General features: G+C 36.8%; 1 protein-coding gene across 1 annotated transcript in view; it reads left to right on the forward strand.

Annotated features, from left to right (window-relative positions):
- The window catches only part of RASA2 (RAS p21 protein activator 2), a 50,423-nt gene that overhangs the window by 12,275 nt on the left and 13,864 nt on the right, over positions 1-24,284 (forward strand). The window contains exons 4-10 of the mRNA XM_009325123.1: positions 356-450; positions 7,137-7,213; positions 16,005-16,088; positions 17,924-17,996; positions 19,292-19,368; positions 20,753-20,851; positions 23,027-23,183. Coding sequence (XP_009323398.1) covers positions 356-450; positions 7,137-7,213; positions 16,005-16,088; positions 17,924-17,996; positions 19,292-19,368; positions 20,753-20,851; positions 23,027-23,183 — 662 coding nt within the window. The remainder of the gene's footprint in view (positions 1-355; positions 451-7,136; positions 7,214-16,004; positions 16,089-17,923; positions 17,997-19,291; positions 19,369-20,752; positions 20,852-23,026; positions 23,184-24,284) is intronic.

The raw sequence follows: 24,284 nt of genomic DNA on the forward strand, positions 1-24,284 counted from the left end.
GGCATTTACCTTCAGTTTCCTATTTAAACATTCTTCAACACCGTTACTGTTCTCTCAAATCTTTATTATGTTATTTCCAGCCACCAGCGTGTTCTCTATTTTACCTAATCTTGTTATTAGTGATATCCAAGATAATATTTGGTAATTAACTTAATTTGGCTTTATATAAACTATTTTTCTGCTTTACTTATGCTTCATGTTCCTTGTTCCCATAAACTTTTCATATAGCATCATAAGCTTAAAAAAAACCTAAAAGAAAGAGTTTAAACAAAAATCAAACTTCAAATCTATTTAAATATTTGTCCTATCCTATAAGTGATATTTATGCTTATCTCTCCCTGCCCCCCTCCCCCAGGAAAGGTGTCAATCAAAAAAGAAGATTTATGCAACTACACAGGAAAAGAGAACTGGTTTATGCTTCAACCTGTTGATTCTAATTCAGAGGTTCAGGTAACTATTAAATTGCACATTTACATTTTTAAAATTAAATATAGATAAGTGCATGGAATGGTAGAAGTTTATATTGAGCTGTAGCAGATAGGTTAGCATCTGTCTTAATTCTTGTGAGACAGCTGTGTCTTTCAGCTTGATTAGAGAATAATGCATATTCTACATTTCTAAACCGGCTGTATTGTTCCTCATGATACTTAAAGCTGGCAGAAGACTCGAAACAACTGTTTGGGAAATGTCTTAACAGTATTTTGATGTCTAAAATCTTTGCAAGAGGAGCTATGTACTTGAAACAGGTGAATGATTTAGGAAACTACTGAGTCTTTTTTTTTTTTAGCCAGTTGTGGTGTTATCTGAAATGATGACTGATTATGTGACATGAAATGGTTAAAGTCTCCAAAAGTGGAGGTACTTGTGCTGTGCTCATTTATCTTATTTTGAAATACTTTCAGCATTCTGTATCAAATAACTTGCACTTCAGAGTTGTATTTTGGTTTGTGGTTCAAATTCTTCTGACAGGATTGTTCTTGTAATATGTAAAAATGAGATGGCTCTAGAAGTTGTAGCAATTCTTTTTTTGGTTTGAGGAAGAAAACAGAACAGTATTCTTGAGCATCTCTTAGCCTTGTTGCTGTGATAAACAATTTATTAGATTTTTAATAGTTTTTTCAGATTTGCCTGAGGGCAAAAGTCTTGGACTTGGCAGTGTTTGTATTTTTCTAGTAACTTGGAAGTCCCTCTGGGTAGGGAGAGTCCTGTCTACTTTTACAAGAGGTGAATGTGCGCAGGATTCTCAAAAAAAAAAAAAAAAAAAGACACGTTATTTTCCAGGATTAATCATCTGTGAGCTGTAAGTTTAGCATGCAGCTGTTGGGTATATTGGAGGGCATGTGATTGCTTTACATGAAGACAGATGTTCAAAACATCTGAATACCACTTTCTCGTTTCTGTTGAAAATCAGTCCTCGTTCAGGTAGGATAGAATATAACAGAATAGTTCAGTTGGAAGGGACCTACGGATCACCTAGTCCAACTGCAAGTTGTCTCATTCTTCTTCCAATTCTTCCATCTAATGTCTCTTGAGTATTCTAGAAAGTCCTTTCCAGGTAAAAACTGAAAGGCAGTTTCTGCTTTGACTTAAATATTGTCATGCTTGCTATGTTTTTTTCTCAGTCATAAAAATGTATTGAATGAAAGATTACTTCTTGTCATAAGAGTACATGAGTAAGTTTGAAAATTCATTTATAATATTCCATTAATAGACTTCAGCAATTTCTTACATATTGGAAATAAGTTTTTAATTTTCTGTGGCTTTGTAGCTCACAGTGGAATGTAAGCTCTTATTGATACTTTTCTATGGCTGGGACGTGTGTAAAGCACTCTCCTGCATGACATTTCCATTAAAGGATGACCTTTTCTGCTAAGGTGTGTGCTCCTCATGTTAATCTTTCCTTGAGTTAAGGTATTTGGGTAGGTTTCTCCTCTGTCGTGCTTCCTTTTTCCATGAAATTTGTCAGAGCGGAGCTGAGACCAGTTCCCGTCTGCCAGATTTGGCTGAAATCTCATTGGTTCGGATGTGCTATACTGTATTTTATTTTTAAGAATCGGCAAGTTTAATTCTTGGTAATTCCACAAAAGACAAAATGTTACATTTAACATATTTTTAAGCCTTTCTAGAAACTGTCAAAGTTATTAACAAACTCAATTCCTAGGAGATTCCCAAGATTATTGGTGGGACGTGGCTGAAAATAGCAGGCTTTCACATAGTGTATGTGCAGAAAAAGTGCAGGAATGTTTATAAAGCTAGATAACAGTTTGGGGAAAAAAAATTTGTTTTCAGATGTGCTCTTCTACTTAAGGCACCATACAAGTAGTTGGCATTTTTTCCTCTGGTTCCCTCCATGTGAGTATTTTCCAGAATTTATGATGGGTGCAAGGCAATAGGATGGCTTAGGAGTATTTTGTGTTCTTGGCTATATGCAGGACACATTGCAGTTTGCTTGGTTGGGGTTTTGGTTATTTCTCCTTAAATCATTATTTGTTTCAAGAAAACTGTACTTTCTGTGTACCAGTGATCTATTTTTGATACAGGCTAACTTTGCTATAATGAGCAGCCTGTATATCAGGTACATTAGTGGTGGAGGTGCATATTGAATATTGTGGAATACAGCTTGTAGATGTACAAAATCCATACCAAGTCATAAGTGCTTTGGCACCAGCTGTCATCATCTTTACTAATACACATATCTTGGATTTTTGTTTTTTCTTTACCATTCATCAGTTCTTATAGTCTGTATGGGAAATTGTCGGCTCTACCTTGGGAGGACAAATGAAAGTATCACTGGAAGACATTTGAGTTTGTTAATAACTTTGACAGTTTCTAGAAAGGCTTAAAAATATGTTAAATGTAACATTTTGTCTTTTGTGGAATTACCAAGAATTAAACTTGCCGATTCTTACAAAATAAAACTGAATTGGGGAGGTGGGGAAATAAACAGACCAGTCATTTTCTAAAACCACCTTACTTGTAATAAGTTTAGGACTTCTCAAGGGTCACAGTCCGCTCCTAATGCGGAAGATGTAGTCCAGTCATTTTCTATTCTGGTTCCACAGCTCTGTACATACAGGTAATCTGAAGTGGAGGTGGTTAAAAGTTCAGCAGAGTAAAAGGACTACGTGCTTGAGTTAATACAAGTTTTTGGTGAAAGAAGGGTGGTGGGTATTTCCTTTCAAGTGTGTATGGGAGGAGAGTGGCCTCTCCCCAGCCGTTGAAAAATTACTTTGTGTAAAAATTACTTTGATTTTTAGAAAGCATCTGCTCTGTTGTTTGATCTTAGCTGTTTTTTTGTTTTGCTGCTGGTTACAATATTATGAATGAACAGTAACCTTGTTTACTTAAAACTTTTCCCTTTGTCCATTAGTTCTTGAAAAGTATACATGAATGTGGGAGTTTTAAGCAAATAAAGTAGCATTTGAAAATGTGAGTGGAACAGACCATATTTAACTGCAGCTAGCGCAAACTTGATAATATATATGTTAAAAAAAACCTTCACACTTTCTAAAATGCAGATAGCCTCAGCATGCTAATAAAATTCCTAGGATTGCTTGCCTCCCTCCCCCCCCCTTTTTTTTTTTCTTAAATCTTCATTTAGCTGGTTTGAAATGAGGTCATATAGTTAAACGTGCTCTTAATCTTTGTTATTCATAGCAAGAAACATTTTGTAGAGATTTGATCTATACTTGCAAAATACATTGATAAAGTCAAAATCTTTCACGCACTTCTAAAGTTTTTGAAGGTAACTTCTTAACGTTCACTGTTCTCTTTCTTAAAATAGATAGGATTTATAATTATTGAAGTACTATACTCCTAATAGATTCCCCTGGTGTTCATGTAGAACGTGTAAATTTGGAAAAAATGGAGATGGAGCCTCAAGCCAGCTTGTAGATTTCCTAGTGGCTCAGGTCTCTACCCCTGGGAAAGAAGAAAGGTCTGGGTGAAGTAAACCTTGCAGGGTTATCTGAGTTGAATGGATATTCCTAGCACTGTGGAACTGTTGGCCATTACATATTGCTAGGAGCTCAGTACGGTAGGCGGTAAGATGTAGTACATTTCAGAAACATGGTATATGTTTGCTCTAATTTAGAATGGGAAAGCTGGAAAAAAGCCAATGGAAGCCGACACAACCTGTATCTGCTATGTAGAGACGTTTTTGCAGTAAGCACACATGGAATTAACAATTCGGGTGGTACTAAATATGGGAATATTACGTTATTTGTGGAGTATTGTAGAGCCCCGGTTTTGCTTTCCATATGCCGCAAGGACTTTAGTTTACCGAAGATGCTTCTGAGTGGATAACCTGGGTTATTTTAGTTGTTTGTTTTTTCTTTTTTTTAAAATAAAGTTCTCTAACTTTTGGCTTAGAATGTTTTTCTTCTACTTAGATGTTGACATAGTGTGTATGGTATAAAGATGATCTTTCTTATTCTTACAAATTCAATAGTTCAGTTGTGATATTTGTTCCATTGAGTCGGGGGAAGTGGGAGGAAGAGGACAGAGAGTTCAAGAGAAATACTGTAATCTAGAGTTTCTGATGTTGAGGGAGGAACTGGAAAATAACTGTTAGCATTTCTAACTCTGTTTAAACCCCACCACCACCCTAAATAACTTTCCCAAGCGTAGACTACCCTTCAGACGAAAGAGTATGCATCTCCTCCTCTTGAATTTAAAGGAGAGGTTTTATGAAGGAAGCTGACACTGTCAAAAGTTACTTTGTGGCACACTTGGAACAGTAGTGTGATTCTCTATATGGAATGTGGGCACAGTATATGAGTGCCTACTGGCATACATATTTAAAATACAGTTGCTAGCCCGGTTTCCGCTTAAGAGCTTTAGGAAACTAGAAGACTTGTATTTATTATAGATACTTGTAATATTTCATAATGTGGAAATGATCAAAATATCAAAACTGTGGGGAGGAAAAAAACTTAAAATACAGTGTTAAAATGCAGTAGCGATTCTAAAAACAAAACTGTGTAACTAAATTGTTTTTGTAGTTATTAAGTTTAGGTTGGTGATTTGGACACTCTGGTTTTGGCTCCTTTGTTACTCTCTGAATCTTGGCCACATAATCAACAGCTCCATCTTCCTCGAGTCAGTATCTGAAAATTGATTGTTAATCCATTTGTAAAGTTAAAATGGTACCTACCTGCCTTTGAACAACCCTGAGATCTACAGATGAAAAGTGCGTTCACATAAAGTGCGCTGCTTATTTATTGTGTAAGAATGGCTGATTTCTCTTTGTTTTGAACTAAAACCAATCTATACAACCACGTTTAAAACCTGGTTGCATATTATGTCAAAAGTTCTGATATAGATCTGCAGATCAGCTACTTTAGGAAACCATCATGCTGCTCTCAACAAAAAAACCCAACAAAAATGTACCCAAAACTCTCCATACATGTCAGGGAAATATTTACGTGGAGCCATGTTACTGTAGCCATCAAGGTGCTGAGTTTTGAACAAACTACATCTACAGGTAGTTCTCAGGAGCAGCAAACTTTCTATTTTACTCCTAGTGATCAGTGTAGAACACATGATTTGAGTTTATTTAAAAAAAAAGAAAAGCAAAAGGAAGATGTTTAGGCCATTCACAAGGTCTGCCTACTAAAACTAGTCAAGTCAGCTATTACAATAAACTCTACTACTGTTGTCTTTTCATTTGTCATTCAAAAACTTTGCCTTGTAAGGCTGTTGGCATGCTTCTCAGTATCCTGTTTTTATCCTGTAAATCTATTTTTGTAATTGAGTTTCTCTGCTTGACAAATACTTTCTTAATGTACCTGTGTTCCAATCCCATGTAGTAATAGTTTGCAAAACACTTGGCAGGCATCCCAAAATAGTTACGTTTAAAACTTCTTATAAAAGAAACTTCACTTCTCCTCCCATGTGACGTACAGAGAGAGAAACACAGCCCTTGCCCCAGGGGATTTACAATAAAAACATTTGAGTTTTATGTGAAAACGTAAGTGCTATGGAAATGTGTGCAAGGTCTGCTACGGGCTCTACTTCCGTTTTGCTGTTGTACAGCAAAACTGTAGTTCAAATTAGAGCTTGCTTCCTTTGCCACGCTTTAAAATTACTTTCCAGGTCCCTTCCCTAAGAATCATAATCGTGGACAGACCAGTGTCATCTGATGTTCCATTTAGCAAATAGACAAATTCCAAGAATACTAGGGAGAACATGGTTTAGAGGAAAGACTGTGTCAGTGTCTGGTTATCTTAGGTGTGAAAGCCAGCACGAATAGACAGGCGTTGAAAGGAGTAGCAGTATTGTTCAGGCAGGAGATGTTTGGAGCAAGGTTATAGTACCAAGTTTTAGTCATCCCAAGAAAGTTGCATATAATGGTTTGGAGTTTTTGGAGCCTTTTATCGAGACGGTAGAGTACTTCAGAACTTGCCGAGTTCTGAAGTTAATCCATGCTGTGCCATGATTTATGGATTCTTTTTCTTAATACATCCTACCGTATCAGAAACAGAAAAGGGGGAAGCCAGGTTTAGCAATTATTGCCACCTCTTCCTCTCCTTTGGTTGTGTCTACTGTTCCATGAGTACATCAGCAGACTTCATGAGATAGTTTAAAGCTGCACTGGGATGCATAATAGATTTCTAAATGACCTTCAGTCTGGTGGGATGGACAGGAATTCACAGGTGGATATTAAGTGTTGCTGGTTATGGCTACTGCATACTATTCTACTTTTCTAAATATACCTAACTGCCTTCAGAGTCCAAGGTCATTTTAGAACTTTCTCCTGAAATGCTCATAAATTCACTGTTCAAGGGTTCATCCCTTGCTTAGGACAAAAAAAGGTGAGAGGGACTTTTGCTCTTGGTACTTCCTCATGCTGGAAGAAGTATTTTTTTGTGTATGTTAAATCTGTGGAGGCGTGACCAATTCATGTGCTGCCTGCAGTTGAGGATAATGCTTCTCTTTATCATTGTCTCTCGAAGTTCAAATGCATTCATCATCCTCTACTTGCAGGATACGTGCTTTAGAATAGATATTTGCTTGAAGTGGATATATTGGAATTACCTTAAATAGCTTCTAACTGTAAACTATTATCATTCTAATTACTAGTTTTAAAATAAAGGCTTTTAAAACTATTTGTGTTTCTCTCTTGTTTTTTTCAGGGAAAAGTTCACCTTGAATTAAAACTGAATGAACTGATAACAGATAATGGATCTGTGTGCCAGCAACTAGTAGTACAGTAAGAAAATACATTAATTCTTAAATATTTAGTTGTTCGTTAGAACATTATGTGATTTGTCTCTCTTAATACTGAATGTTTGCACATCCTGGTACCAATAACATTTTTTTCTTTTTATATGACTTTCCTTGGAGCCTACCTTGCTGAGGGAATGGGTGTATGCTTAGGGAACTCCTGCAGAAGTTTTTCACAACTGCCCATCTCTGTTGCTCCCAAAGCACTCACTTTTATTAGGACTCAGCATGGCTATCTGGTATCATTAGTTCAGCGTCTTGTAATTCCAGTTGAATTGGGTCTGGCTAGGAATGCCCACTGCAGCTGACAGCCAGAGCTTGCAGGACTGCTGTTACTGACAGAATTGAGCTGCTAGTAGTGGTATTGGGAACAGTGTGAAACTTTTTCAGTAGTAATATTTTGGTTTGCTATGTGAAAATCCACTTTTAGTTTTGCTTCAGAATCACTTTCTTATGGTTAACCGTGATAAGGAATGTTTATAGAAAAACAAAGTACAGGAGTTGCTGTTTTGGAGCACCATAACGTTGCCACATTTCAGTAAAATTTCTTCGCAACAACTTAAGCAGTTGGCTACCAAATTTAATTTTGACTCCAAAGTGTGAAGCCATTACAGCATGTCAAAGAGCCTCAAAAAACCAGCAAATTTTTGGTATACGTTATTTCAAAAAAGACAAATTTCACCAATGTTAAAGAAAAAGCACAGAATGAGACATATTGGAAGATACTAACCAGTCTGTACTCTTGTATTGTTCCTCTTAGAGTGTTTGATAATGACCTTATGTGATGGCTTTTGGAGTCTGAATATACAGGTTACAGATGTTAGTCACAGAAGACCAAAATTCCACATATACTGGTCATTCAGTTTGTTTTTATTCATTATTAAGCAATACATTGAAGGCCAGAAATTGATAAGAAGCTAATGCAAATACAGCTATACAAAAATGTTTTGACACTCTCATAAAAAGTTTGTCTGATAAGGGCATACTAGAAGATACCGGTCTCTCTAGAAACTACTCCTATCCTTTATCTTGGAAGAAGTCTGACAGCCTTCGATGTTACTTGCCTCTGGGAGACTGTTTGCTTTCATTGAAAAGACCAGTGGAAACCAATGACTTGCAGAGACTGAGTGAGATTGACAGCGTTCTCGTGACTCTCTTCTTTACGCTCTCAGTGTGAGTAAGGTCCAGGAGAACAAGCCGGTCTTACTGCAGTTTTTTATTTTTAGTGCTTCAGAAAGAAAGAAAGGCTTTTCTGCACTTGTCTCCTAACAGGTTGTGGGGTAGGCCATGTGAAGAAAAGGGTACAGACAAGGGGGGTTATAAAGACTACGGGAAAACTAAGATTAAAAACTCAAAATGTAGTAAGTCTTTAATTTTGCATTCCAACATAGTTCATTAACTTACATATTTATTCAGAGAGTGAGGTGTTTTTGTTGTTTTTTTGTTTTGTTTTGTGGGTTTTTTTTTGTTTGTTTTTGTTTTTTAAGTTTTCTCTGATTTAGTATGAAAGAACAGGTTGTATTGCAAAACTGTGAGGGGAGGAAATGGAGCGTGGTCTTCCGTTTGTCTCGGTGACTTACGTTCAGATCAGCTCCAGGGAGCAGGGGGAGACCATTACACTGTCAATTTTGCTACTTTAATTTTCATTATGAAGTTTAAATTACGTTCTTTCTGTCTTAGTCAACTATCTAAACCAAGATTAGTAGTTTAGTTGGAGCAAGACCTCGCAAAATAATCTCTTTGCTTTTCTGTTACTTGGTATGAAAAGGGAAGCTAGTTCTCCGATAGACCTAAGCCAGTGAAACTGGTAATGGTTTAGTGGCTATTGTAGGCTGATAATTCAGGTAAGATATGGAAACTTGCTGTACATCAGTATATATTTATAAATTAGAGATAATTCTGAATGTGTTTCTACTTGTATGGCAGCTTGGTTTACTGGAGTCCTGCTGCTCTTATTTTTGTATCCCACTTGTGGCATGAGGCAGAATTAGAACAGCTTTTCCCCCATGGACTATTCACCACCAAAAGCTGGATGGAACTTTACAACTTTGTGTTTTATTCCCAACCTAACTTTCTGATAGATATGATTTTTTTTAATTTAATTTTTTATATATCCATGCACTTTAGTCTAAGTTAAATTTTTTTAATTATTTTTAATATATGTTTGGATTTTTCATATGGTGAAGAAAAGTTGCTTTAGAAAGTTACTGTTGCAGATTGCAGTTCTGAGTAGGAAGTGGGTTACTCACTGTGCCCTCTCTTAGGATCTCTTTATGACAGAGATAAATGATCGAAAGGAAGCCAGGGTTCTCTCGTGGTTGCTGTACTCACCCACTCACTGACATGTGGGAGAGGATTGTGCGTTAAACACTGCAGTATTACACCAGTACTTTTGTCTTCATCTGAGATTGTGAAATGCACTAGAGTTCCTTAAACTAAAAATGTTTAGCAGTATTTTATCACACATGCTGATAGCCTTGAAATAATTGGCTGTGTAAGTAATATATTGTACATAAACATATTTTTGGATGTACGTGTGAGAGTATGAGAAATAGGAAATCTCTCACTGGATATAGTACTATAGAAATGGATGTGAGGGCGTTTTTGAGACCTTTTTGATCTTAAAGCATGAGGAACTTACAGAAACTACATGTGAGATTCTTTAATAGAAAATTTCAACTCTTTAAAAAGTCTGCTTATTATGTAAATTTCTGAGGATAACTAGTCAGTGATGCACTTATTGCTATGTTTTGTTAGTCACCAGGCCCCGAGAAGTCATTGTATTAGTAACTCCTTTAAAAAAGCTGAAAGATAGGAAGTAGCAGAGCTGTGATTGAGTAAAAAAAGACAGAGTGGGCATATATGTGTATTTCTGCCTCTTTTTGATCTGTCCAAAACTGAAAAAGTATTGGCCAAAGAAAAAAAAAATTGTGGAAAGAATAGTTCTTAAAATATGGGCTATAATACTTGCCTTTCAGAGCCATGTTTTACTTCATGTCCAAATTAACGGTCTCTCAATGTAAGGAGACAGGGAAGCTTTTAAACCTTCACCAGTTAGATTTTTTTGTAGGATAAGAGAATTCTAGATACTTGTGCCGGCTTCTGTGCATAGATAAGTTTCTAATGGTTTTCCACCATGTATTCCCTGAGAGTCCAGAAGTTCTACAAAGATGAAAAATAGTAGCTATAACTTTCACAACACAAGATTAAAGATCGCGTTACGTGCACAGGCAATAGCAAGTAATTCAAGGGCTATGATTCTGAGCATTATCTGGAGTCCCCCATCACCTTTTTGGTTGTGGCTGAACCAAAGCGATAGGATTAGACCTGACTAGGAGATGGATTCATACTATTTCGGTTCTGTAGACATGGTTGTAGAAGGTTTTTTTGCTGGTCTTCTAGATGGGTTTTATGGTGAGGATTGTTTTAAAAACAAGGCAATTCCAGTAGGAAGCAGTTTTTGAAGGTTAAGGATTTGGACAACAGAGAGCTGCTGCTGATGTTAGCCTCTTACAGCTAATGTGGGAGGGAGGAGGGCTTCGTTTCTCATGCTAGTATGTATAGTAAACCCACCTTTTCCAAACAAGAAGTTGTTGGGAAAAGAATGTGATTTTAGAAAGATAAGTGTTGCTGCATATGACGAAGGGATGGTCAGTTGTCCTATAATGAAACCAGGAATGCGATTCCTCATGTTTCGTTCTTTTTGTCCTCTACCCCCCCCACCCCCCGCCCCTTTTGGTTTTGTTTATAATTGAGATCCTTATTAGGGCTCTACTCCCCAACTCTAATGTAAGGGAAGTAAGCTTGGGGAAGGATCAATATTAATATATCGCAAACTATGTTTGTATCAGTGAAGCTGTGGATAACAGGCAAAAAAACCCCCCTCATTTCTTAAAAACTGGAAGTCTCCTTCTTTTGCTCAAGTTGACAAAAAGTGACACGTACAAGATATACCACAACTGATCTGGTCTTACTTGATGCCGGGAGGAGTGTGTTGGAGGTGTGAAGGGCGGGGAGGAAGGAAAAAATGATGGCCAATTTTCTTAAAGTGGGACTTTCTGAAGCCATCTAGGGCTTTCAGGTTGTATAAGCATTCTAAAAACATGATATTGAAATATATTCTTCCCTGGAGAAAGTAAAATTAAGACTTGTAATTGCTTATTTTATATCAATGAAGCCCTTACACTTTTTTTAAAATACAAGCATAAAGTTAATCTTCCTTTGGTGAAGGGCTATCTTAGAGACCACTTACAGTGGGCTAAGCCCTGATTTAACACATAATTTTTGTATTAATTGGAAACTTGCTGTTAAATTTCATGCAGATACACCCACAGACCGTTTCTGAATTAAAATTTTGTTTTGTCTCAGATTCTAGTTGTTTCCTTTTCTAATGTGTGAATGAGGAGGGGGAAAAGATAATGCAGTAGATTAACTGCTGACTCAGTGTGGGCTCTTTTTTTCAAAACCGCAATGGCATGTATAGTAGCACATTTAAAAAAATATATGCTTGCAGCTCTCCTTCCTGGGAGTCTGTAAAAACAAGTTTGCGTGACCGTTGTTTGCATATTTGCTGCTGCTGAAACAGATGATACTTGAACTGTTTCTTGCCAAATTAGGCTATTGGATGGTAGTACTTGCCTTCTCTGTGTTTGACGTGACTTCAACTCTGAAAGAAACAGTTTTTTGTATTTACAATGTGACTACTTGAAAGCCCAGAAGTGGCTTATTACAGCTAGATTTTGTCTTTTTTTGCACTTACTTTTCTAAATAAATTACACGCTATACTACCTTAAATTGACCTGTCAGTTTGTTACTGTCCTGTTTATACTTCATCTGCTCGCATGAAGTCGTCCTAGGGAACATAACAATTTTATGAAGTGTACAAATCCTAATGGCTGCAGTTACTTAGTTTCTGCACTTGGAGGACTTCAGTTGATTTGAATGGTGGAGGTAGAGTCCCTCAGTCATTGAGGGGGTTTATTGCGGGCTGTGTCTTTTTAAGGACTTATTTCCATCTTAGGAGCTGAATATATGCCAGTTGTATCTGAAAGGCTCATATTTCCTGTATGAAACTCCTCTTGCAGAACAAACTACTGAGATGTGAAGCAAGAATTAATGTAAACTGAAAGGTCTCTTACACTGTACCATAACTGATCAGTAGTTTGAGAAAAGAACAAAAGTCTTTCTGTTAGCTATTACTTAGACTTTATGTAAAGATGTGGTAGTTTAAAATATAAAATAAAAGGCTTTTAAGTTCCTGTCTACTTCTTCAAACTTTTGAAGTTTATTTATGCCTTTTGAATGAAAGTTGCTTGTGCCAGCCTAGATAGATGAAACCATTTGTCAAAGCTGAAATGTTTACCATATGGTGGAAATATATTTATTATGGTTGTCAGAATAGGAATGTATATTTAATGTTATTTTCTTTTTTGATTGGTTAAAGTGTTTGGGGGTTTTGTGGGTTTTTTTGGTGGAGATTTTGTTTGTTTTTTTTTCCTGTTGTAGAAGACTGCAATTCTAGCACTTTGCCTGATTCTGTGGGGACGGGCAGTATTCCCGTGAGATTTGCTAGCTGGTAAACTTGTTGAGGTTGCACTTTTCCGTTTCTGTTAAGTCTACTCTAACCAAGCCACTTCAAACATCTTCAAAAATTTTTAAACATGTCTAGTGGAGGCTATTTGTTTAGTAGCTTAAAACTATCTGCAATAATTCAATCTTGTGTATTCTGTCCCTAGGGAGTAACAATCCAGTTTGATAGCGCTGAGTTGATTTAATGGCTTCCTCCCCTTAATGGCTACTTGCCTTGCACTGCCTCTGGAGCTTGTGAGATCTTCTGCGTGACTAGGTTAATTCAGGTTGCCAAACTGCCTGAAAACTGGCTCGAAACCTAAATAGCTTTCTGTAAGGTTAGTAAACAGAATCACCATGGGTGACAGATGCAGGGCAGGAGTGCAAGAGAAAGAAGAGGATCCACCATTTCGGTGCAGTTCAGTTGACATAGCTGTGCTGTCAGATAACGCCTCTAGAGCAGACTCGGGGCAGTAACTGGAGAGTTAAGGGATGGTTATGACTGGCTAGCTTAGAGTGAGAGATGGAAGGGGAGGAGGTGAGATAAACTTGGACCAAATTCTTGAGCCTGATGGGTATGAAAAGGAAGGATTTGGGAATATTAGGAATTGATGATCGGGGGACTGGTATATTATTTGGTTTTTGAGGTGTTGGAACAGGATACGCTGTCTAAGCTAGGTAAACCTTAATTGCTGGCAACAGAACTGGGACTTGGGCAGGAGATGAAAAGGGAATGCTAGAGCTGCCTACACAGGGAGACTGACGGGAGCATGAAATCAGCTTGAAGTGACAGATCTATATGATGAATCCGGAGATTCTAGTTCTGCTGCAAGGCTGTATAGTTGTCAGTAAAATGTTTTTCAACTTGCAAGAAATCACAAACAAGCCTGCCTTTAGTTTGTGTATGTTGCGGTCAAGCTGTAAGAAGACAGGGGAGGCCGAAACAAGCTGTTTCTGTAACCAAATGTAGGGCATTGTCATCAGTTTTTGATACGATAATACACGTTTTCCCACAGGATCGTTATGTCAAGTATGCAGGTCATTCATACAGTGATCAGGGAAGGAGTGAGAAACTTCGAAAAAAAATGTAGGACTTCCATTTGTTTGCTAGAGAAACCCAGGGGCTTGGTGAACATGACACAGGCTGTAGGAAGAGAAATCGTGTTGTTCTTGTTAAAATAGTTGAATTCTATCCAGATAAACTTGATTTGATCCATCTGCTATGAATTTCATATGAGATTCAAGTTGAGGCTAACTTATAGGTACACTCAGCCCTCACACCTGAAAGCAAATATCTGTGGGAGCTGCAGAGACAGTATGTTTAGTGCTACAAAATGCCTGATAGTCTGAAAGAATCAAGCCCTAGCTGCTTCAAATCAGATAACCCGAATGACTGAAAAGTCTAGACAGTAATTTTGTCGCCACTCTTGTATGTCACGTATGTGTTGGAGGAGGAATCAATTAATGCTTATGAAACAACAGGATGTTTCAGGAACCCATTTAAATGGTGGGTTTGAAATCACTGTAGGGTTCATTGTGATTCAAAAATTATTGAAATGCTGAAGGCCATGTGCTTGAAAACTGGAAGAAAAATAACAAATGATTGTGCAGTGGTTCAGCACTGAATGTTCCCTGAACTGGCTAAGACAAAGGGACTTTTTTTTGGGGAAATACCATCTCGTTTATAATCGTGCATACTCCAAAGAGGGTGGAGTTTTGAGGCAGCAGGGGAGTGTTAGTGTCTGTTGTTTCCCCGCTTGGGAGTGTTTGAGTTTGCAACTCGTTATTCTTCTAACAGTTTTTCGACAGTACAGAAAGCATTTGCTTAACAACAGTGTGTAGCTACTGTTGCTGCTATGTAACTTTAACTTGATCTGCATAACTTACTATGCCATGTGATAGTATTAGGACATTTACTTGATTATTTATACGAACTTAGAGCAGAAAAGTCTATTTTCTCCTTAAGTTACATAGAAACTGGCTAATTTTGGCAACTAAAACTTACTTACTTTAATTTAGTTAAATTCCTGCAATACGTTATTTAAAAGTAGATGACTTTAAAAAGAGAGAGCAGGAATATAACATTCAGATCTCATTTGTGTCTTACTTGTTTATGAAATTTTGTGATCTGCTGAATGTTTCGGTACTTAATAAAGACTGCAGTGTGCATGGCTACATTAGAGCATTATTTTGCTAGAAAGTCTGGTTTCTGCTGTAAATCTACAAACTGTTTTGCTTTACTTCTGTTGTTCCAGCTGTTTTTAGTTAATACTCATGTGTGGGCAGCATCTGAAGGTTAGTCAGCTTGCTGACCAGCTCTGTTTCTATAGTGTTCCTGCTGTGGTGATTGAAAACGATAGCAAGCCTTCAGAAAAGGTCCAGAAAACGTGTCTCTGTCCCCATGAGCATTACTTTGTAATCACCCCATCCCTTTTGCATCAGGAGTGGTGAACAGTGTGCCTGTGTACCTGTTAAACACCAGCTTACAACTTACTGTACAAATTATGGAAGAAAACAGTATTTTTAAAAGGGCCGTTTAACCCTGATCATGCACTACGGTGAAAAGAGTTTGAAAATAGACTTTAAACACTATTTCAAAGGTAAACTGATTTTTTTCTTTGTGGCTGAATAGTATGGATGGAACCTAGACATGCTAGGACTATATACTAATAGTTTTGGATGCTTAATTCTAAATAACATTTCAGGATATGACTTTGCATTTCTCAACTCACTCAACTCAGAATGTAGTTTAGCCAAAAGAAAATATTTAAATCTACTTTAATGCCTTCCAAATGTAGTTGCTGTGATGTGCATGAGGCCAAATAGCTTTTTGTGGGCCTTGAGAAATCAAATTTAAAAGTTAATGAAGTCTGCAGTTTCCCCTAACATAGCAGTTCATTTTACTTAGGATTTTGCCATGCATGTGTGATACTGGAATGTCTTTTATCAAAGCAATTCCAAGAATTTTGTTCTCACAGAGCTCCCTAAGTCTGACGGTACATTTGAGTATTACCTTGTATTACCATCCAGAGATCTGTAGTTACAATCTACTTCATGTACATATATTACGTTGGATCAATGTATATATCATTGTGTAATACAACAGGACTTAAAAAAATCTTTTTAAAAAAGAAAGGATTGTTTGGGTTTTATTTTTTTTAAGCCAAAGATACTGCTTCATTGATCTATTGATTGCCTTTTCCTTGTAGCATAAAGGAGTGCCACGGGTTGCCTCTTATAAATGGACAGAATTGTGACCCTTATGCAACAGTCTCTCTTGTGGGGCCTTCCAGGTAACATTTTAATATAAAATTAATGAATGTAAAATGCTGTGATCTTAAACTGGAAAGAAAGTCATAGGTTTTAAGCAAAATCTTTAAAATACAGAAAAATCTTTAAATGCTTTCTGCGTATATCACATCTTCCATTGTTACTGTACTCTCCCCTTCCCTACCATACTCTCAAGACTGTGAAGGTGTTTGGTCTGTCTGAATGGTCTGCAGTACTCAAGAACCACTTGTCACTCAGTTCTTTCTTTCTTTCTTCTCAGGTTTTGTACTGGACTTTTGATATCTGCACTGTACTTCCTATTAATTTTTGTCAAATTCCTGTATGGGACAATATAGTCAATTGCTCACCTGCCTTCCTCTGTTCCCTGTTTTTCTTAATGCATGAGTTTCTTTGCAGCAAATGTGTAGCAATTGGGAGGAAGCAAGAGAGTAGAGGTTCTGGTGAGACCTTTCTAATGCTAGCTCCTTCAGGATGCTACTAAAAGTCCCCCCAGTTTAAATGCCTCCGGTTTTTTTGGATCGGTAATCCTGAATAACCGTTGGGGTTTTTCATTTAAGAAAAATCCCATATCCCACACATTCACTATCTGCAAGTCCCTGCCCAATAACATCTAAAGTAAGCTAGGTTTCAGCTGTTTCTTTTTTGCAACATCAAACCTAAGCACATCTACTTTCTCCAGTACTGAAGAATTGCCACTGTGAGCACAGTACCAGAAGTATTGTCCCCGAGTAAGCTCTGAGTGAAAGGGGAATTTTTTCCTCCTTGGTAATACATGATCACATTTTTTTTAGGTTTGGGTTGGGGGTTTTTTGGTGGGTGTTTTTGTTTTGTTTTGGTTGGTTGGGGTTTTTTTAAGAGGTCTAAGGAGATTGGACCGTTATACCTAGGAAGCGTGGTGTTGATTGCCAAAGAAGGTAAATTGACATATATTTCCTGTTTGAGTCCTGTGATGCAGATGGAACTGAGCAAATGTTGGTCCCACACAGTATTTACCCTGTTGGTATGGGAATATATGTGCAAATCTGACAGAAGTTTCTGGTTAAGATTTTCCAATCTCATGCATGTGTGACTCATGTACCATGACTGGAATTTTTATATGGCCAGCGCCTGAAAACAGTTAGTTGATGTCTAGGACAATTTTTCTTCTCCCTTGTCTGTTTTTTCCCCCACATTTTGTATTTGTTTCTTTTAGAAAGCATTTTTATACTATCATAGCCCTTTACTAACTAACTAAGACTGTATTCTTTTAGAAAATGTGTGAAATAAATAAAAAAAAATCTATACAAAACCCAAGGGAGTGGGGAGCAATTGTTTTGTTTGACCCTATGCTATTTAGCATCTAGCATTAGCAGCGATTCCTTCCAAAGGAAACATTCAGTGGCTTGGTGTAAGCCTCTGTCTGTAAAGAAGTAGTAGACATTTCCCCAACAAAAGATGGTGGGAAAAACAGAAATTGGCAGTTGAACAAGGCGAGGAAAACTGTGCTTGTAACCTGCAAGCAGTGGTAAAGAAATTGTCTGCGGACTTAAGTTTGAAACGATTTAGAAATTGTTGATATATTTTACTTGATATGTGTAAGTTATACTCATTTGTGAAATGAAATAGAAACTTTGGGCTGGACAGATGCACGATTAACTAGATACAGCACTTGAAATTTCAACTTTTCAAACTATATTGTGAAGATGAACTCATTTTAAGATTTTCTTCGTTGATCAGTGATGTCTAAAATGACAAAAAATGTTTTAACTTAAATGTATGGGTCCTTCTTGACAATAGAATGTCTTTAAAATTGTCTGTTTAAGTTGTCTATGGTAAAAATTTTACCACATTGGAACAGGAATGACCAAAAGAAGACCAAAGTAAAGAAGAAAACAAGCAATCCGCAGTTTAACGAAACATTTTATTTTGAGGTAACTTTTTGTGTGGTATTCTGCCTGTTTATCTATTTTATGCAACCCTTCAAATATTTTTAAGCAAGCTGTATAGCAGTACCTAACGCAGAAAGCTCTCTTCAAGCAAATTGAAGAGCTTTTACTAGCCTCTCAAATGTAAGTCAATGATATGCTTAAATTTCTGGGGGCTGCCAGACAATAGCATTCCCCTTCAATTGCTATGTGAAAAACGACTTCCTCACAAGCACATATGTGAAGGTAATTCGTCATCTTGGATCACTTTATACAGCATCTGTTGCCATCAGGAGTTCTGAGAGAACTTTAACCTCTCCTGTGGAATTCGATTTAAATATTTTCAAGGACATTGAGCTAAAGCTTCCCCCCCCCCCCCAATTATTTCTTTAATAAAACAATGTAGCAATTATACCCAGTAAAGGCTAATTTTATTATTTTATTTTTAAAAATGTTAACTTTTTTGTTATTTAGGATTTGTTTCAATTCTACATGAGTTACCCTACAGTAACCAAATTATGAGTTTGAATTTTTATCTGATTTGGCTCTGTAATAAAAACTACATTTGCGTGTAAGCATACTATACTGTTCGGCTGAGAGTTGGAAGTAGTACAACTATTACATGTGCCTCACATGTATTATAATTTACTGTGTTTATATAGATCCTGGTCCTGCTGTGGGACTTCAGTGAGAAATTGTTCCATACTTACGTATAGACTATCGATATATGGCATGTGTTTCAGTTGACCTGGTCAAGATACTGAGTATAATTTCTTAGGAATTAAGATATTAGGATACAAATGTGATCCAAACCACTCTGATAACTTTATGACTTATGATTTATTGGAGTTTAAACTGAGAATGCAATCAGTCAAGAAATGAGGAAAAATAAAACAAGAGGTTACAATTGTGGTATAACTCGGGCAAGAAAAGTGGGCTTCTTATTTGTTGTTTCCTTAAACATCTCAGAACTAACTTCAGTGTTTTCTTGGGGCTCATGCTGAAATCAAGGAAATTCTTGCCAGTTTCATGTCATGCTTCCTTCTTGTTTTTTCTAATTGATCTATACTATAATTCCCTTAGATATCTGCTAGCCCTCATCAGGCTCCACCATGAACCCTTCTTGACCCATTTTTCACCTGCTTTCTGTCAAAAGGCAGTTTGTTTGGTGAACTGAACTTTTTCCTTTTTAAAAGGAACAGTAACTATTCACCAGTGTTAAAGAGGCAGGGTTTTCTTTGGGTTTTGACATCTATAATACAACAGTAAAAAGTGTGTTAATAGGAACAATTTACTTGCAGGTAACCAGGTCTAGCAGTTACACCAAAAAGTCCCAGTTTCAGGTGGAAGAAGAAGATATTGAGAAACTAGAAGTCAGGTAAGTTATGTAGATTAGAAAGTGATTTATTTTCTCATTAATCATAATATTTTTATCATCAAGACAATAAAGGTTTTATTTTAGTGTAACTCCGGAGAATTACTGATCAGACTTGTAGGAAAGAACCTTCTAACTTGTAAAATTACTCAAATTTTTTAGTGTGTTTCTTACTGAAGATGAGGTTTTTTATTTTTAAGTAAATAGCGGTAGAGTGTATTTAGCAGCCTAAAACTTGTTTCCTGTGCCTGTGAGTAAAGAGGCGTGAGGACCTCCTATCAATATATATTGGTCTGGGCAGAATATTGGTAATAGCACTTGTACTGAAGGATAGCAGCATACCTGATGCTAGTCTATGGTTTCAAATGTAGTTGGCTGTTTTAATAAAAACAGAGGGAAAAGCCTCTTTTATGAGATCCTTATGGTTTCGTATGGCTTCTTAGAGGAACATTTGTGTTGCATCTTTTCCTTGCAAATGCAAAGACTACTTCAAAGTATATTCCCCTTTTCTGCTCCTTTACCCTTAGAGCAGGTATGTCTGTGTTTGTGCTATGTAGTTAGAACAGTTGAGAGCCCCTGTACTCAGTTTCTTTTCTTTATTGTGGTCTTGCACATACATGCACCAAATCTGCTGAATGACAAAAAGTCTTCAAGGCTAGCATATGTTTCCTAACAGGCATCGGAAGAAGAATTTGGTGGTTAGTTTTAATAGCCGTTATAGAACTAACTTGGTATGTGCATTTTTAACTATTAGCTTCATGAATATCTTAATTAGAATTGTATATTTCATTATAGATGCAAATACATTTAGAAAAATAGTCATGCCCCAACAAATCTAGTATTAATTTTTTTTGTTCTTCTTAACAACTGCTGTCTGTCAGAAATGTCAGAGAGGTAAGAAGTAATAGAAAAAACCCAAGGTGCATGTCTGGAGTCTGTGGTTCCTTTTGAGGTTGTAAGCATACGAGCTGCTGTTTGGAAAACAAGCGCATGTGTTGGTGTGGCATTGCAGTATGCCAAATTTTAGCAATTAGATAGGGATATGTAACTATATCAGTTAAAAAGTTCACTTGAATTACCTGGGAAGAAATGTGCACAGTTTTGGGGGTGGAGACCGCTCAGAATACATGTATGTTGCCAATATCACTTTTATTTACTGATGCAAGGTCTGCGAGTCTAACTCTCACTGTTTGTTTCTTTATCTGTTCTTTATGGGTTAATAAAGCCACTCGTTTGATCCTTCTTGATTTAATTAGAATGGAGTGAGATTTCTAACATTTCCTGCCTGCATGCATGTGGATTAGTGCTGTAAGGCAGTTACTGTTAACGTGAAGATTTTTATTTCTCTCCAGGGGAAAAAAAAATTAAGCAATGTTCTTATTTTCAGGGTTGACCTATGGAATAATGGAAATTTGGTACAAGACGTCTTTCTAGGAGAAATTAAAGTTCCTGTGAAGGTGTTAAGAAATGATTCTTTTCAAGCATGGTGAGAAATGGTGGCTCAGAAGTGAATTTGCTTCTATCTTGCAGATCTTCCCTTGCAAAGGATATGTTTTATTCTAACTATCCATTAAAATATGTCTTCCTGTTTTAGTCTAGGTAAAACGTCTTTCTAGAGAATTTTCTTGCTCAATAAATTAACCTTGCCAGAGGGTACATTTAGCTCTTCTCTGCTCCCAGTCTGCCCACTCCCACAGAATAGTTCATGCGTTTGAGGGGACAGTGTGGAGAGAGAAGAAAGGGAAGACTGAGCGCAACTATCTCTCAGTCACCTTGCTGGATTTTAGTGATCTGTGTATGCTTTTCAGCCTAACCAGCAAACCTGGAACTTCTCCGAATTGCATCACTTGCAGTTAAATTTCTAACTCAGACTTCCAAAATGACTGATGAAGTGTTTATTTAAAAATAATCATTAAATATGGCTTCTTTTTTTTCCCCCTTTTTTTTTTCTTTCCCCTTGGGGAGGTTCAAAAAGTATCTTCTGGAACCAACCCAATGTCATTTCAGGGGAGCAGGCACAGAAGTTTAAAAGCTGGAAGTGTAAGGTATGAAGGGAATTCAGGAAAGACAGACCTCTGCTTATAACAGCAGCAACCTCCCTTCTGAAGTTCTTGCAAGCAGGAGCCGATCTCTAGCCCCTTTACTGTCCCAAATGCTTAGCGGCAGGAAGTGATGAGTGCAACAGATTCAAATGCCTCAAAGTGTGTAGAATATTCTGCTTTTAGTGCACCTTTAAGTACAGAGAAAAGAGCGGAGGAAGCCCTTCCATATCCACGTAAAAAACACATAGGAAGGAAGTGGGTGAATAGGAACTAAATGGAGCACAGGTCTTGGCCAGGAACCATTATGGCTCTGCTCCATGTACCCACCTCAGGCTCCAAGTGTCTTGGATGTGTCAAAGTTGAACTGTGATTCTTAGTCTTAGTGTTTGAACGTGATCCTAAACATAAAAAATGTTTGTGTCAGAATTTTCAATTTTTTACACAGTGTATTGCAGACGCAGGCTTGTTCTGCCAGTGCTCTGAACTGATCAAAGGCTGTATGATATGCCTCCGTTAACAGCCTGCTAAGAGAAAGGTTATATTAGCATGGACTCATTACCAGGATATTGTGTTCACATAGCTTTTTGAATTAACCTGACTCATGTCCAGTTCACTCGAAGCATCGATAGAGGTTTGTGTCTGCTAATATACTTTGTAGGCGTACTTTCTATTGAACATCCTCATACCCAATTATCATCTGCTTATCAAAAGCAGTTCTGTGATTAAAAAGAACTTTTTTTATACTATTACTAATTTACATAAAGTGTTTTTGAATACAGCTGATGTACAGCAGATAAAACAGTATCACTAGTACTAAATATTGGAAAAGTAAGCCTAAGAGTCATGCTGTCAAGTAGAGGTTCTTGTAAATCAGTTTTACTTTATTTTAGCATGCCTTCATGGGCAATGCATCTGATTATTAAAAGAAGTCTGATCTCCTGATTGTAGAAGTACAAATACAAATGATTGTAAAAGAACATTTGAAGATATGATTTCAGTTTGTCAGGCTGCATGTTGAAACTATACTGTGACACTACTTAAAAACTGTTAAAATTTTTGTAGAGCTGCACCTCCTGTTGGAATACAGTTGAACTACAGCAAAAGCCAATGAAGAATTGTTTAATATATTTTGTATTGAGAGTAGGAAAAAAAGCACAATTTTGTTTCTTTTAATCTTACTTGTTTCTCAGGAATGCAGCCTGTTAATATTATGTATTTTTACTGGTTTCAGACTAGGCTGTTTAAATTCTTGACACTAGCCTTTCCATCTGCAACGACCAATACCCTAAATATAACTTAGATGTAAAGTGAGAAGGTCCAACATAATTTCTAACTATTCCTGCTATCCCAGATGAGCTACAAGAAGTATATCCTATTCCACTGCTCAGAAAGATATGAGAAAATAAATATACGTTTCATTATGTGCTAAAGGTGCATCAAATGCTGCTCCTTTTTTTTTCTTTTGTGTCTCAAGCTTTTTTATGTGAATTTTATTGCCAGTTTTCAGACTCAGTTTATGTATACTGAAATAATTAAATGTGATATTTTGCTTTATTGTAGAATTAGTGAAATTAATGAAACGTGAATCTAATATTTTAGAATTGCCCTGTTGCTTTCAGGTACTTACTTCAACCAAGAGAAAATGGAAACAAGTCTTCTAAAACTGATGATTTGGGATCACTTAGATTAAATATCTGTTATACTGAAGACTCTGTACTTCCATCTGAATACTACGCTTCTCTAAGAAACTTGCTGCTAAAATCATCAGATGTTCAGGTACTTCTGTTGAAAAATTTTTTTTTAAATGAAAACTTAAAATGAATTATGCAGTCCTGTATGAGACAATGTGAATTATGCATATCTAGAGAAATTTTGTTCCTTTGCATGAATTACTTCTGTCACAACCAGATGAGCAGCTTGTAGATCATTTACTTCTGCTCCAAACTACCGAGATATTCTTCTTATTTTAGAAGAACCAGCAGAGACTGTGAAATAACCTGTGCTGTGTGACTGGAAGAGATAAAATACTTTCTTCTTGTTGGTTGCTTTTTGCAACATTGTCTTTTCCCACTGGCTGCTATTGGCTCCCTGGATTTAGCGGTTTTCTGGGGCGTTATTGGCGCTGAAGGGGCAGATAATCACCTTTACCAAAAATAGTCTGCTTCAGAATTAATTTCTAATTCCACTTCTTCTGAATTGCTTCTGTCTTCCCCAGTACGTTAATCAGCATGACTGGATTTCTCACGTGGACATGGTGACAAAGAGTGAAGTGTGGTAGATGGTTAGCATAGCATTGAGATAGGAATCAAATTATAATAACCAGGCTTTATATTTCTAGGTCTTTTATAGCCTTCCTTCACTTCAGTGCTGGTGAAGTACTGGCAGAGGAGAAGAAAGGTAAAGAGGAAGCAGATCGTGACTAAAATTTTTGCTAGCCCATATTCAAATACTACTTCACTGGAATTCAGGAAGAGCTGAGTATGTAGCTAGCAGCAGTCAAAGCTGTCTTTTTTACTTAAATGAAATCACTTGATCAGTTTTTTAATTGGAATTCCCAACTGCAGAATGGCGACAAACACTTTAGAAGTGAGAACTGTATTTTAATGTGCTCTGATTATAGTTTAAAAAGTCCTATAAAGATATATGACATTATAGTGAAGCAATTGCTTACTGCCTCTTACTTGGATTTGTGACAAAGCCATACTCTAACCCTTTAGGGAGGATGAGAAGGGTGAGTAGGTGCTGAATTTCATTCTTAAATGTCAAGTATAGAGTAGATAATAGCAATTTTCAGTTAAGTATTTCTGTAGAATGAAAACTTTTAATTGCCATGTTATACAGCAGATGTTGAAATTTTTTTTAAGAAGCTATGTCTAT

Source organism: Pygoscelis adeliae, unplaced genomic scaffold (genome assembly GCF_000699105.1).
Source record: "Pygoscelis adeliae isolate BGI_AS28 unplaced genomic scaffold, ASM69910v1 Scaffold155, whole genome shotgun sequence".
NCBI lineage: Eukaryota > Metazoa > Chordata > Aves > Sphenisciformes > Spheniscidae > Pygoscelis > Pygoscelis adeliae.